Source organism: Rhamphochromis longiceps, linkage group LG2 (genome assembly GCF_057381845.1).
Source record: "Rhamphochromis longiceps isolate RC_006_pf linkage group LG2, R_longiceps_female_GT1.1, whole genome shotgun sequence".
NCBI classification, from domain to species: Eukaryota; Metazoa; Chordata; class Actinopteri; order Cichliformes; family Cichlidae; genus Rhamphochromis; species Rhamphochromis longiceps.
The window spans coordinates 33499147-33513970 of NC_140558.1; the positions used below are offsets into that span (position 1 = coordinate 33499147).

Genomic DNA, 14824 nt, shown 5'->3' on the forward strand with positions numbered 1-14824 from the left:
ATCCTTGACAACACTTACGCACATTTCATAAGTGTTGTCACTTACAAAGAAGGGATTATAATTAATAAACGGGAAAAACAGGTCGAATAGTTTACACATTATCATTGTATGACTCATAGGTACAGAGCAATGAGGTCACAAAACAGACACAAAAACTGTTTCATAACATATGTGTGTCTCAGTTACGTAAAGGAAAATCTTTCTTCTCTCTAGGTGAAAAAATGACAGTCAGCTCATTTTTCCTGAAGTACTTCTGTATTTATTCAGGTTTTAACTGAGATTTAAAACATTTTAGCACAATTACTAACGTGACATTTCATTTTCGTAGTGATCCAGAAACTTTTGCTTCAGGAAAGTGATAAACAGCGTTATTTGATACACTTTTGAAGAGGATATTAGAATGAAAAGACTTGAAGAAATAGGCCGAGTGATCCATTTACATGGCAGCTTGAGCTTTTTGTGCCACTGAACATTACCCTCTGTCCCCGTCTTCTCTCTGTGCCACTACTATGAAGCCTCTCTCTCAAGTGTCCAAGCAGCATGCCTTTCCTCTTCGGGTTGTCGAACTCAGCAAGAGCTGCAGTATGGTGACTGCAGCTACTCAAGCTTGAAATCTGAGCCCATTATGTCAACAGATGTTACAGACAGAGGGGAGAGCAAGCGTGACAAGAGAAGATATTAAAGTGAGAGCAAAAGGGGGGAGAGATACTGCCATTTATTTTATTTATGTAAGTTTTAAAAAAGGAAACAACCAGTGAGGAACATTTGTCTCATAGCCAATAAAAGAGCAGTAGTGATGCAGAACTCAACCACAGCTCTTCTTCTCCTATTTGCCATCTTACACATCAAGACTGTTTTTTTTCCTCCCTGTATTTCAATTAAAAAAAAAAAAAAAAAAAAACTGACAAGAGAGTACACCACAGGGCACTTATCAAAACACACACACACACACACACACACACACACACACACACACACACACACACACACACACACACACACACACACACACACACACACACACACACACACACACAAAAAAACCCCCAAAATAAACAAAAACAAAACCACAAAACCAAAAAAAGGAAAAGAAAAAAACCCCACACACTGGCAATAGCACTTCAGAAAATAAATCAAGACAAAACATTATTTAACAAAAATGTCAATTAACTGACTCACGTGTGAAAACTGAGACCTTTCTGTTGTAAAAAATAGAAAAAAGGGAAAAATCTTCTTATTTCTTTGTTCCTTTTGTTGAAAATTCCTAGACTTTGTGCACTGCTAATACTGATTTCAACAGTCACTTAAACATTTGCCGTCTTATGTCTTACTTCAATCTGAACTGGTGAGCACAAGAACAATGCTCTAAACATGGGGAAAAAGCACAAAACTGTTTAAGTGGCAGAACTTCTCTTCACAGGAGGCGGCGCTCTTGGACAAACAAACATCACAGCAAACAGCATGTCCACAGAGAGGGATTCTCCCACAAAACAGGAAATCACTCAAGTTTTAAAGTTTCCTTTTAAATCTTTGAAAAAGATTGATGGAGCTTTGTGTGCGTCCTCAAACTTTACAACACAGACCAAACACGGGCATATTAACTGGACCCTGGCACAAGTTTTGCCTGCTTTTAACACTTTGACAACAGCAGAAAGTAACAATAGCAGGCAGTTATCTTACAGTGACTGTTGGCCCCAGTCAGAAGTACAACTTTACTGTTATCTTTTAGTTCTGGAAATGTTGGACAGCAAGTGCACCGACTTTACTTTACAACCTCTCATTTGTCACTTTAGACTGGCTCTGTTCCTCCGCTCAACACCCCTCCCTTAAAACACTTTCTCTTCCAATCTAGATCTCATTTTTCCTCTCCATTCCTCTTCTCATAAGAGCTTCAGCAGCAGCTCATAGGTGGCATTGATGATCCCCCAGGAGAGAAGAGAGCGATGGTAGTTGAGGTGGGCTCCTCTGAACAGCATGGCTATACTGCCACCCCTCTCTCTCCACACTGTTAACAGCACCTCTCTGCAAGGATTGAAGGCTCCACCCACCTGAGACTGAGCCCGCGATTTGACGACATTTAATGGGTAGAACATGATGCCAAGGCCTGCCCCCAGCAACCCTCCGCAAACAAAATCATTAACCAAGTTACCTGCCTTGCTAGTAGCTTCTGGGAGCTGCTCTTTAATGGGTCCCCTGAGCCCAAAGAAGAGAACATTGCTAGGGCCATTGCGCAGTAGTATGGGCACGAGGCCACGGTAGCACTCTCTCACACCATACTCTGTCACAAGTGTCCGGAAGGTGTGTGCTGTGTTGTTGAAGCGCCCGTGGTGCCGGTGGTCTTGTAGGAGAGTCTGCACACGCTCAAACGGTGTAAGGATGGCCTCTGCAGTTCCTGCCAAAGCTGCAGCAAAGCTTCTTGTAATCAGCTCTGGCACGCCACTGCTCCCAGCATGGTCTAGTAAGACTCTAGAGAAGTCCTCATACAAGCCAAACATGATGGCTACTGTAGTGCTCTTTTGGAGAAGTGGGGGAAGTAAGCCCCGATAAAGATTCCTCAGTCCATCCCTCTGGAGCTGTCGCACCGCATCGATGGCCAACACGCCATGCAGCTGTTGGCGGAAAAGGACTTTCTGGATCGGAAAGGTCAACAATATATTGGTAAAAGCTGCAAGGGAACCGCAAACATAGTGCTTCCCTTGAGGTCCAAACCTGGCGGTCAGAATGCCAGCAGACAACAGGGAATGGCCTCCTTTTGTCAGGGCTTGGGTCTGAGGTGTCCGCGCTGACTCGGAGTCCATGGTGCTAACAGCCATCAGAGGCCCGGTGCACCACAGCCTTATCCTCAAGCATCACATCAACATACTTCTGTAAATTTATGAAACACATTAAAAAGAAGAAATATCAGCAGGTGGTTTTTTTTATATCTCTTCACCCAAACAAAGATATTAAGTATGACATTATTTGTGAAGTACAAATAAAAAATTTATCTGTGGCTCATATTCTCTAAATGTGGCCTAAAGCTGGCTGAACTTTTCCAACTCAATAACCTGCCTTAGACTTCTACAATTACACTGCAACAACTGCCAACTGATAAGAGTATTACACAACTTAGCAGCCTGATACGTGCATGCCACGTCATGAGGGAAGCAAACCTGTTATGTACAGACTACACCCTTTATTTGCCTTGAGCATTAAATTTAGTTATTTATACAAAACATGCAACGCATACATCTTGTAACATACAATAACAGCAGTACAAATGGATGTACCCACCAAAATTATAAGAAATTGTCAAAAACATCTTTAGTATATAAAGCAACAGAAAGGAGAAGTGGTGGTAATGGTGCAAGGTCAGGAGAGGTCAAAGGAAATCTACCAAAAGACTCTTGACACAGTTTTAAGTCAGTATTACAACACGAGACGACCACATGGCTGCTTTTGCATGAAATTGCATTGTGACATTGAAAACACCTGCAAGTTTAAAGTAACCAATATTTTTGTGTCTCTGCGCCTCTTTGTTGCAGATTTGCTTCCATGATATTTTAGAAGAAATTACCCAACTTCCCTGCGATGAAAAACGGACATTCCATATCCAAGCATACAGATCACTGTTAGAATTGTGACATCTAATCAGAAATACAGTCCAACCATCCCTTTTATTATGCTGCATCTTGCATGTTATTGCATAACTATAACAATCAGTACATTACATTTACTTTGGATATTCGACTGCACCTTCTTGCTTAAAACCTCTACATTTACTTTAAAATAAGTCATAATCTAACACAATAAGGTATTATTGTCGCACTAAATAAATTGTTAGTCATAATCTTATTTTGATCTTGATATTTTGACTCAAATTTGAGCGGAAACAAACCATCTTAACACAACCTAATCTTAGGCGAACACGCCCTCTGTGTACCGTTTCTTTAGGATTCAGTAACGTGTCGCATCAAGATTTTTCCAAGTTTTCCAAGACAAATAGCAAGACCTCTCGAACATAGAAACACTATTACTTGTTTTCTGTATGAATTACTTAGTAAGGACAAACACATCACTGAGGAGTTAGCACGCTTAGCGTAGCAGCCACACATAGAAATGATGGACTGGTTAGCTAGCTAGCTCAACGGTGCTAGTACCTGCACCCCTCGCTTACGTTTACGTTTAAGATAAAATGAGGAAGTGATGAGATATATAGTCACTGCATGCTACGCAAAGACAATTGTCCAACTAGCATGCTAAGTGGCTAGCAAGAAGAGAGTCAAACGGACAAGTGTTGATCCATGTTTGGTTGGAAATATCGTCCGCTGCCACTGAAAGTCAACAGGCAAAATAAGAGTCGCGTAGTTTTGGTAACATGAGGACCTGGCCCACAACTGAACCTTTACCTGCAGTGAAACCAGCCGCTGTCCTATCCCTGGACAGGTAGAGCGCTGCTTTCTGCTGGGTAATTGGGCCACTACTGTAGGTCGCGTCTGCAGTCCTAACAAACGCAGGTGACAGCAGCGCTTTTCCACGCCTGCGCACTGCTGTCGATCCGAAACCGTATGCATTGGGTAACGGCTGATTCGGAGGTAGTTTTGAGATTTATTTTAGAATTTATTGTATTTAACAGTGCAAACCTCAATAACTTTAGTTGTTTAAATTTTCCTGATTGTTTTTAAAGTACGTCATATCAGAATAGTCGTGTTACAATTGTTCTTATTTTTGTTGTTGTATTTTACCTGATCCGGTAGCCATTCGACGTAGCTGTCGTAAAACGACACAACGCGTCGTGACGTCACTATCGTAAAGCTAGTGAGTGCGTCGGTAAATAGAGATTTATCTTTTACTTGCTTTCGCTTCTCATTATAAGTGTAGTAGTTGTATTGAAATAGAATAGTTGGATAATAGGCGGTGGTCTGATGATCAGTTATTGCAAATATGCCGGCTGAAAACCAAATAGCTGACGCTAGCTAGCTAGCTAATGTGGCTAACTGTAACGTTACATTTGGCTGCTACATTAAAACACGCATGCATATTTTGACATTTTGTCACATCCGGCACCTAAACCCAGAAGTATAGAATGTCAGCCCAAAAGGACTGTGAGTTTTTGGTGAAAAGAGCCCGGGAGCTGGTCTCTGATGATCCCTGTGCTGCCAAAGCCTGGCTCATCACTGCCAGGACCCTTTACCCTGCAGACTTCAACATACAGGTAACGCAAATCATCTCCTCTAGCTGCAAAAGCTGTCAGTAAAAACATCTTCTTACACATCGTGTTTCTGGACCTGTTTTTACAGTATGAAATGTACATCATTGAACGTAATGCAGAAAAGACAGCTTCAGCCGGGCGGCTGCTGTACGACATGTGAGTTACATTTTTAGCGTTAATGTCAACTTTCCTATCATGAGTCTGACCTCTTACTTAGTTTTGATTTCCCTTTAGGTTCATAAACTTTCCAGATCAGCCCATTGTTTGGCGTGAGATCAGTGTTATTACAGCTGCCCTGCGGAGTGACTCTCAGGATAAGCAGGCACAGTTTCTGAGAGGTGAGAGGGTTTTAACCCTTCATTGCATGCATTAAAAAGTGTGACAATGAACAATGCTTCTTGTGAAAATCTAAAGACTATTTTTTTATTTTATTTTCAGGACTTTTTGAGACACTGCCTGGTCGAGTGCAGTGTGAGATGCTGCTGAAAGCCACGGAGCAGTGTTTCAACACTTTGGAGAAGGCAGAGATGCTGCTGTTACTGCTGAAGCGCTTTCCAGAGTCTGTGGTTCAACATGGGGTGTGTAATATTAGTATTTGCATTGTCTTTTGAAAACTATATGTAATGTTAAAAGCTATTAAAGAACCTGATGTGCTGTTAGGTCAATTTAGGAGAGACATTGCTGGAAGCAGAGGCATCAGAGAATTTGGAGACTCCTGTCAACTGCTTCAGGAAGCTTTTTGGTGAGTACATATTGTCTTTGAATCCATTTCATTTCATCTGAAAAAACAAACAACACTTGCTTCATACAGTTTTTTCCTCCTACAGTGTGTGATGTGCTTCCTTTGGTTATAAACAACATGGATATGCGTCTGCCTGCCAGCCTAATGCAGAAATATATGTTGAAAGCAGCAGAATTCTACATTGGTTATGTTACCCGTGGGCCCTCGCCGGATGGACAGATACAAGGTGAAGATACACTGTGGTGAACTTGTTCTTTGCTTTCTATTTTAGGGCTGTCACAGTGGGATCACTTTCACTCTTAAAAATTTCAGTTCTCTAGTGGGCTTTATAGTGAAGCCTTTGAAATATTTATTTTTTCTATTTACTTTATTTTTCTTGTTTTCTGTTTCAGGCTCTCAAGAAGGTGGGGCTCTGAAGTCACCGAGTGTGTCACGTGCTTCCCAGCGTTACGTGATTGATGGCCTGACAGAAAAATCGTCGGTGGTGGCAGAACCTTGGGAGAAACTGCTGGATATTCTTGCTGTGGTTGGGGCACGATGTGAGTGGCAGGGAGACAAGGGACAGAGGTAATCTATCACTTGGCCTGTCACATTGTTATTTAGCTACTGCTGTTGTTCCTGCACAAAGGTGACATAAAGTGTAGGATACTTTGCTCAGGGATACCTGATTTGTCTGATTTGGACGCTAAGTGGGGTCAGGCTGAATGCTATCTGCTACCTTCTTGTTTTATGTTCATGTGTTGTAAATGTTTGAGTGTTTAAGGACCCCCGGAAGAATGCCTTTTTTAAAATTACATATGAGTTACATTGTGGGTAATAAGTAAAAAAAATCTTAATTTAATCAAAAACAAACAAAAACAAACACATAATAAAACAAATATAATGTGCCCACATGTAAAATATAAAGAATAGATGGTTAAAATGTGGATCGTTCAATGACTTTGAAGGGATTATTTAAAATTAAATTTTTCAAAGGAATGTTTTCATGTGTTTATTTGCACTGTAGGAGTTATATTGAGATGCTGCAGAGAGTGAAGGAGCTGTGTCGCTACCTGCCTGGTCTAGAAGGAGAGACGAGGGCCCGGTGCTGCAGTCAGGTGGTCATCTGCGCTGCACTTGTCCTCTTCCGTAGTGCCTTCTTCTACGTCTCAGCTGTACAGCCTGCACTGTTCCACGGTTAGCTTCTACCTTTGTAGATCTCCATCTTCATTTAATATATCTACGGTAATCTTTTGAGTAAAATGTTACAAATAGGTTTCAGTGTTATTTTTTTCTTTTTAGGAATCAGTGGGTTAAGTTCCGGGCCGTGGATCCTTGTAGAGGATTTGAGCTCAGTGTACAGTGATGTGGAGGTGGAGCGAGGAGCACTGAAACATGCGCATAAGAAACGCAAACTAGCAGATGGAAGAGAGAAGACTATGGTGAGAAAAGTTTAGATATAAGTAAGACACTTTAATTATCCCAGATTGGGAAATTCTTTTGATTATATTTGGATCTGTGTGTCATTATAGAGCTCAGATGATGAGGAAGGTTTGGGGAAAGGCCGTGGTCGACACATTTTAGTAAACAAGAATGACATGACCAACTGGTCAGAGACTTTGGAGAGCTTTCGCACAGCGAGAGAAAGCTGGGACCTTCTTCACTCCCATGATGGTCTGGAAGCTGGTAGGAGATTTTTATGTTCAGTCATGTTGTCACTACATCAAAAGGTTGTTATCAGAACAGCTGAAAATTGTACATTTTAATGTCTCTCAAAGAGTTCAAGAAGATCTGCGCCGCGTGGAAGACAGACAGCTGGCTGTGGTTCCGAATATTCCTCACCGACATGATTATATACCAGGCAAGAGTCGTTTTTAATTTACCTTTTCTGTTTGTGACAAATCATCTGCATCCCTTTTATTTGTTAGCAGCAGCATCTTTAGCTTATTATCTTAGCTTTAGGATCAAAATATGCCATCATTTTAATACTGCTTTGAATTAAATAGCCCCGATCAACGTTGGGAAATGCAATTATTGCATAAGAAAGAACAGATTATACAGATGCAGGCACTCACTGACCACTTTGCCTTCAAAAATTCCCTGTGACATGGCATGTTATCCTGCTGGAAACAACCAGAGAAATCAGAAGATGGCTACTGTGGCAATAAAGGGATGGAGATGGTCAGCAAAAGTACTCAGTTAGGCTGTGACTTTTAAATGATCCTCTCTGGGGTTTTTTGAGTTACCATCATCTTCCTATCAGCTCAAAGCCATCTGGACCTTCGCCTCTGACCTACAGATATACCTAATAAAGTGGCTGGAGAGTGTACATTTTAAGTTATATAGAATTTAAAGAATGAGGCAAATGCACGCAATAAAACTGGTTGAAGTTGGCAGATGAAACTGGCTATTTTAATATAATTTAAATACACTTAAGCTAACACATTAATCAACATTTGGATATAATATCTTTTCTAAGTTGTCTTTGGTTATATACTGATTATGTGCTAATGTATTATCTCCAGGGACAGTACCGCAAGGCCCTCTCTAGCCTGCACCAGATGGCTGCAGTGCAGCAGCCTCAGCCTGGGCCACAGAGTCCCTCAGGTCAGGCCAGTCTGGAGCACCACAGGGCCTTCATACAGCAGGCATCCTGCCACTACACCCTGGGAGAGTACAGGGTATACACATGCACACAAACACACTCTTAGCGTACATTATTTTGGTTTTGTCAGGAGACATGCATATGCTTATATGCCTTTCTTTTTCATAAATCATGTCAAATGTATTTATACAGTATGTTTTAAAACAAATGTAGCTGAGAGAAGTGATGAACTGAATTTGGGAATGTGCACACAATATTAAGGCAGAAAACTTAAATAAAGAAAATAAAGACAGTAATTGATTGAATATTTCAACTTTTTTATTTTTATTTTATGAAAGCACAGCTGGCAGGAAATATACTTTACTGTAACATTTATTGATTCACATTGAAACTTTTGATTTGTAATTGGTCATATATAATTTATTTGTTTGTTTTTTTTTACATATATATTTACTTAAAATATGTGATTGTATAATAAAATGTTTTGCAGGCCATGTATGAAAAACAAATCAGTGACACCAACTGGCCTGAAGGTGGCACTACAGTTAAAATGGGTTAAAATGTCCTAGATTAAATCCAGGTGTTTAGAACAACTTGCATCACTTTTATTCAATTTTCTCTAAACCAAGCTGACAGACCTGGTCCATCACAGCTCTGTCATTTAGTCAGTTTTACTATATTAGTATAAGTTTCTTAGCCTAACAACATGTCCTTTGTCCAGTCAAATTGTGTGTAATAGTTTTGTATGGTGCTGTTTCTTTTGACAGATGGCCTGTGAGAAACTGCTTGAAGTTGTCAGTGGCCTACTACCCCCAAACCAGGAAGCACCAAAGACCCCAGAGGATCCGGTTAGAGTCAAGACCAAAACGAGGAAAGGTAAAAGTTTCCTGAATCTACTCACTGATTCTGTTCATGAACAGTTTTGATTTTTTTTTTTTTTCGCTAATCTGAGATATGACTACGTTTGTGGCGTCTTCATACAGACTCTGTATGAAGACGTCTGTATTTATATGTTGCTTTGAGTACTGTTAACATTCCCTGTTCTTTGGTTTTAACCAGGTAATGACTTGCGATTACTTCCATGCACCAGCAAATCTGTGCTGCCGTTCTGTCTCCAGCTGATGCTTGCCTGCTTTAAGGTACATAGACAGGATACATCTGTGGAAATAAGTGGGTGCAAGGGCTTGGATACGTTTTCTTATGCAGACTTTGAGGAGACATGCTCCGTGCTGTAAGGCTTAATGAGACTGTGACAATCTTTGTTTCCTTTTTTCCCCCTTTTTTGGCCAATCAGCTACGTGCCTTCACCGACAGTCGTGACGACCTGTCCCTTGGTCACGTGGTGGTGCTCCTGCAGTACGACTGGCCACAGGGCGAGATGCTGTTTTTAAAGGCAGTGGACAAAATCTGCCAACAAGGCAGCTTCCAGTATGAGAATTTCTTCAACTATGTCACCAGTATCCTTTTTGCCTTGATTTCTTGCCTTTATTTTGGTGTAAATAAACAGTTCTCTTTGTGATTCCTTTATGTGTTGGATGTTGGTTTCCTTAAACTCATGGTTTTTCTCAGACATTGACATGCTGGAAGAGTTTGCATACCTGCGTACTCCAGAAGGAGGTAGAATTCAGCTGGAGCTGCTGCCCAATCAGGGAATGCTGATCAAGTAAGCAACCTCCTTCCCATTATGAGCGTTTCTTTAGTTGGCATCGTGACTGCACTCTCCCTTTCTGTTGGTGTGCTTTTAAAAGAGGACAGTGCTACTGACTGATCTACATAGACAAGGCCTGTGGGAAAAATTGACCTTTTAAACTGAAAAAGCTGTAAATGGAGTGGGCGTTTATAAAGAGAAGGAGTTCATGGTTTAAGTGAAGAAAGAAAAAACTGTTTTCTGACTCCTTCGTTCATTACTGTAGAAGTTCAGACGTTTGAATGCACCCTCACTGACAGTTGTTGAATGTTGCTGTCCCTCAGGAACCCTAGCCCTGCCCTGGGGGTGGAGTTAAATACTCTCCTGCTACAAGGGGTGCAGACGATGGACAGGTACCCCAGGCCCCTCCTCCCACAGTCCCCATCCCGCCCCTACCACCCCACCAGTCACCCTTCCTTCATCCCCAGCTTCAAGGCTTGTCATCCCCCAGTTTTAATTTGGGCCTGTCATTTTACATCAAGAGTTAGTCGTTCTTTGATTTCTGTCGGCGTTTGTTTATTTGAGCCATTATTCGCCTTTCTGTGGTCATCACTGTTGTTGTTACAGAAGACGATGTTGGTGTTTTTGTATAGTGAATTTAGTTATTTTGCCTTGTCATAACTCTTGATCTCATTTCATGTGTGGACATGTTTCATGTGGTTTTGATTATTATTATAATGGAATGTTTTATTTTATGTTTTATTTGAAAAGACTGAAAATGCTGTTTGTCTGATTTATGTGTGTGTGTAAGGAAAATGTAACCTGAAGTATTTATGAGTTATTTTTATTGCATAGGTTATATAATCTAAGCCTCTGTTTATTTTAAGGTATCTCATAAAACCCTATTTCTGACCATGTCTATGTTTGCATTTATTTAAAAAAAAAAAGTATTTTTCCTCTTCCAGACACCACACAGTGACTCGAGGAATCACCAAAGGAGTGAAGGAGGATTTCCGTCTGGCCATGGAGAGGCAGGTGTCGCGTTGTGGGGAAAACTTGCTTGCTGTGCTTCACCGTTTCTGCATTAATGAGAAAATAATCATCATCCAGTCGCTTCCCTGACACCTGGACTTTAGCTTGTGAGGTTTCAGGCACAATTTAAATGCAAGTGGACTGACTTAATGACCAAGAAAGCTGATTCTCTGCAGACACATTTCCAGCTCTCTTGTCTTTCTCAGCCAGCACTGAACTCTTAACATGCAGGCTTATTCTTTACCTTCATAGTGAACTTCTCTTTTTAGAGTGTTAGCAACAATACTGATAGACAACTGCTTTCATTTTCACATTACAGTATGTGTATTTTTTCTTCATCAGTGGTACAAAGTTGATGGTAACATAAATAACCACCACATTTCATATTGTGATGTCTTGCCGGAGTCAGTAATGACAGAAAACTTAAAGTGCATTTTTGATACTTTTTGTTAGGTAATGTTTTTGCTACAATCTTGAATCAAATTGTTAGTTTGTATGGATGTTTCCATTAAATGTTACTTGAATGGTTTAAACAAGTTTATGTGTTATTTCATAATTTATACATTGCAATCATATCAGATGGTCATTAAATGCTAATTAAACAAATGAGATAAATTAACCCTAAAAGGTGCCCGGTCTTTAAAGGTGCAGGGTAGCTATGACGTATTTCCAGTGTATCCAAATACTTCTGTAGCCCTTTTTTTACCCCTTTAATCTGTGTCCCTCTTCAAGTCTTTCCTCTGCCCAATGCTCCTGTACTTGTGTGACTGGAGCATTGGGCAGGTCAGTCTGTAGGGCAGCTCTGAGGTTAGCCCAGAATAACCTTTGTTTTGCCCTGTCTTGAGGCCACTCCAGATATGTGTGGCGGTTCATCATGGACTTCAGCTGGTAGTACTTGGATGGGATTAGGTATTGAGGCAGAGGCTCAAGCAGTACCAGCACAATGCTGTCTGAGCCCAGAGTGAGACGTTGGTGGGTGGCGAAGTAGAGCTCGTAATGACACCACTCGCTCTTGACAAAGTGAGCAGAGAGGACAAACACAGAGCGCCTGCATTTCTCCACACAGCTGATGATGTTCTCAATGATCGTCTTTCCCGGCACAAAATCTTTCTCGTGATGACAGATTCTAAGCCCTCCTGCGGGGCCTTCGAGGTTGGGAAGAAGGGAATTGCGCACCCAGTCAACATCGTGCTGGCTATAAGACACAAACGCGTGGAACTCCAGACCCACCAGATCCTCGGGCCGAGCTTGTTGCAGTCTTGCACGATGTTTGGCTCTTGTCCACTGCCAGATCATGCCCATGTACCAGGGAACATCCAAACAGTGACACAGAATCACAATGGAAATAATCAGTGTCCCTGCTGGAACCAAAATTGCAACCACTAGAAGGCCAATGCTGCAGGAGACCTCTGGGATCGAGATGTCTCTTAAAGTTGAGTTTCTAACGTCCTCGGGGTATGTGCAGTAATAGCCCTGTGGCCAATTCAGCAGCTCAATACCTGATTGGTTGTTGTTGTTCTTTTCAGAATTGGTAGCGAGCTTTATGAAACCTCTGAGAGTGCAGGTACAGGTGAAGGGGTTAAAACTGACATCTAGGATATGCAGTTCGGGACAGCTTTCCAATATGTTCACAGATGGGGCATGGAGAGAATTTGACCTGAGCAGAAGCTTGTGGAGTGTGGGGAAAGTGCCACAACCTGGCAGGTCCCGCAGCCGGTTAGCATTTAGATTCAGAGTTGAAAGGTTTCTCAGTTTAAAGATGGATTGCGGAACCACCGAAATCTGGTTGTTCTGGAGGTCCAGTATCTGTGTCCCATTTGGTAGACATTGAAAAACTGACTCAGTCAAACTATTAGAAGACAGATTTATATTGGTGATGCTTGCTGGCCAGATGCACTGTGATGACTGGTCATACCCTATGGAGTTGACGCTGAGGTCCAGATGTTGCAGGGACGACATATATCGAAAACGTTGGCTCAGTATCTCAAGTTTTTTAAGACTGTTGCCTACCAGAGTCAAGTTCTTCAGGTTACGCAGGTTCTGACATTCAACTACGTTTTTACCCACCGCACTTGAGAAGATGGAATCAGACATAGCACCAAAGGAAAAATCCAGCTGGCGTATTGGACTCTGTGACTTGGGACAGGTCATGTGTATCATTGGTGCGTCAGTAATCGCAACACTCTCCACTGGCATGCTGATGAAAAAGTTGTATAAAGCCTCCTGTGAGAATTGGAAACTTGTTACCACTGCCTGGCTGGCTGTGAAAGAAATCACCTGTGATGTTTTGATCACTTCAGTTGTGTAGTGAGGAGGATTCTTTACATTCATTTCAGAAACACGAACATGTTTCAAAGTTGTATTTAGAGCCACATTTACATATTCAGTTAAGTCGTGCCATTTAATTGTTATGTTGGTGAGATAAAAACTCGTTGTGTGGATTTTCACCGTCTCTCTTAGCTGCTTACTTAGGTCTTTGTAGCCATTTATCATATTCATCATCTCCACTTCAGCAAACAGAGACAGAGCATCAGCAGTCAGATTACGGTCAATTTTTGGATTATGTCCAAAGGCTATCTGCAGCCTTTGAGCATGAACATCCTCCAGGCTGCCTGCTTCATAATAAAGTCCATCCTCTAGTAATAACGTCAATGTACGTAGTTTCACTTTAGCAATGTTCTTGAAGTCACCCACGCTGATGTTTTTTGCTCCAACTGTTAATCTTTCCAGTTTTACAAGAGAGCTGAACTCACTCCCCAATGTCATGGTAAGAAATCTGTTAAAGGCCAAATTTAGCACCAGGAGGTTCACTGTGTGTAGCAGGTATTGTTGACCTGAGAGATTCTTGAGATTGTTGTGCGACAGGTCCAGATGTTCCAGGAGAGGCGTGTCAAGAAAAGTCTGTGGATCGATCTCCTCCAAATTATTCCATGACACATTCAGGAACCTGAGGTGAGTGGTTTTTTGAAAGTCTCCATTGTGAAGCTGACGTATGTAGTTGCGAGAGAGGTCTAAAAACTCAGTCGTCTGTGGCAGGTCAGTTGGGACAGAGGAGAGGTTTTGGGATGATCGGTCTACAAAGTTGTCAGGTGATGAAGTGCTCTTCTGAAGTCCCACCAACACGGCTGCTGTCCAGAGTACGGCTGCTGTGACCCTCATTGTAGCTTGTATAAGAAAATATAGCCATTAAACGGGTAGCATTTGTCTGTGTGTCATTCTGTCTGTAAATATATAATAGCTTAAAATGATTTGAATAAATTCTGATAAAGGTTTGTAATGTTAAAAAGTGGAGTCATGTTAACAATACATTATAATTTGGTTACATATACCAGGGTTATCAAGGTCAACTTAATAATAATTAACAATATTGATCAAAAATTTAAAAAAAAAGGAGATTCTAAATATCACGTTACCTTGGATGTCTGACACTGAAGAAGAAGTCAGAAGATATGTTTAAAATTCTACTGCTTTTGTTCGTATTGCCAACATTTAGGGGAAGATACTGATGTTGTGGGATTTTAACGATCACATTATAGTTTGCATCCAAATTTCATTGCAAATTTGACCTCTGATCTCACATTTACATTTCACATCTGCCTTTCTTTTCAAGAGTTTTGGAGTCAATACAGCATTGGCTCCAAAATGCAT

The 14824-nt window shown here is 41.2% G+C and overlaps 3 protein-coding genes across 4 annotated transcripts; 1 reads left to right on the plus strand and 2 right to left on the minus strand.

The window, feature by feature from the left end:
* Positions 1-796: 796 nt before the first annotated feature.
* slc25a51b (solute carrier family 25 member 51b) lies at positions 797-4623 on the minus strand. The gene is made up of 2 exons (XM_085424383.1): positions 4389-4623; positions 797-2865 (listed from the first exon to the last, which is right to left on the minus strand). The coding sequence occupies exon 2, from the start codon at positions 2811-2813 to the stop codon at positions 1881-1883; it is 933 nt and encodes a 310-aa protein (XP_085280509.1). The 5' UTR covers positions 2814-2865; positions 4389-4623; the 3' UTR covers positions 797-1880.
* Positions 4624-4788: 165 nt separating this feature from the next.
* ints10 (integrator complex subunit 10) lies at positions 4789-11394 on the plus strand. 2 transcript variants are annotated; one of them, XM_085424359.1, is made up of 18 exons: positions 4789-5194; positions 5280-5347; positions 5426-5529; positions 5630-5769; positions 5852-5933; positions 6019-6159; positions 6326-6500; positions 6940-7109; positions 7215-7354; positions 7445-7598; positions 7691-7773; positions 8438-8593; positions 9285-9393; positions 9577-9656; positions 9812-9974; positions 10087-10180; positions 10489-10557; positions 11110-11394. In XM_085424359.1, exons 1-18 carry the CDS (start codon positions 5066-5068, stop codon positions 11264-11266), a joined length of 2214 nt encoding a protein of 737 aa, XP_085280485.1. In that variant the 5' UTR covers positions 4789-5065; the 3' UTR covers positions 11267-11394. The 2 variants fall into 2 exon arrangements, with proteins under 2 accessions (XP_085280485.1, XP_085280494.1); XM_085424368.1 differs by lacking the exon at positions 10489-10557 and having other exon boundaries at positions 4790-5194.
* A 399-nt stretch (positions 11395-11793) lies between these two features.
* On the minus strand, positions 11794-14335 carry LOC146677618 (toll-like receptor 1). The gene has a single exon (XM_085424349.1). The coding sequence runs from the start codon at positions 14333-14335 to the stop codon at positions 11879-11881; it is 2457 nt and encodes an 818-aa protein (XP_085280475.1). The 3' UTR covers positions 11794-11878.
* Positions 14336-14824: the final 489 nt, after the last annotated feature.

Coding starts and splice junctions, on each gene's coding strand:
- slc25a51b (XM_085424383.1), bottom strand. CDS start 2,813: ATGGCTGTTAGCACCATGGACTCCGAGTCAGCGCGGACACCTCAGACC.
- ints10 (XM_085424359.1), top strand. CDS start 5,066: ATGTCAGCCCAAAAGGACTGTGAGTTTTTGGTGAAAAGAGCCCGGGAG. Junction 5,934..6,018: donor CTGCTTCAGGAAGCTTTTTG/GTGAGTACATAT, acceptor TTCCTCCTACAG/TGTGTGATGTGCTTCCTTTG. Junction 9,394..9,576: donor CAAGACCAAAACGAGGAAAG/GTAAAAGTTTCC, acceptor GGTTTTAACCAG/GTAATGACTTGCGATTACTT.
- LOC146677618 (XM_085424349.1), bottom strand. CDS start 14,335: ATGAGGGTCACAGCAGCCGTACTCTGGACAGCAGCCGTGTTGGTGGGA.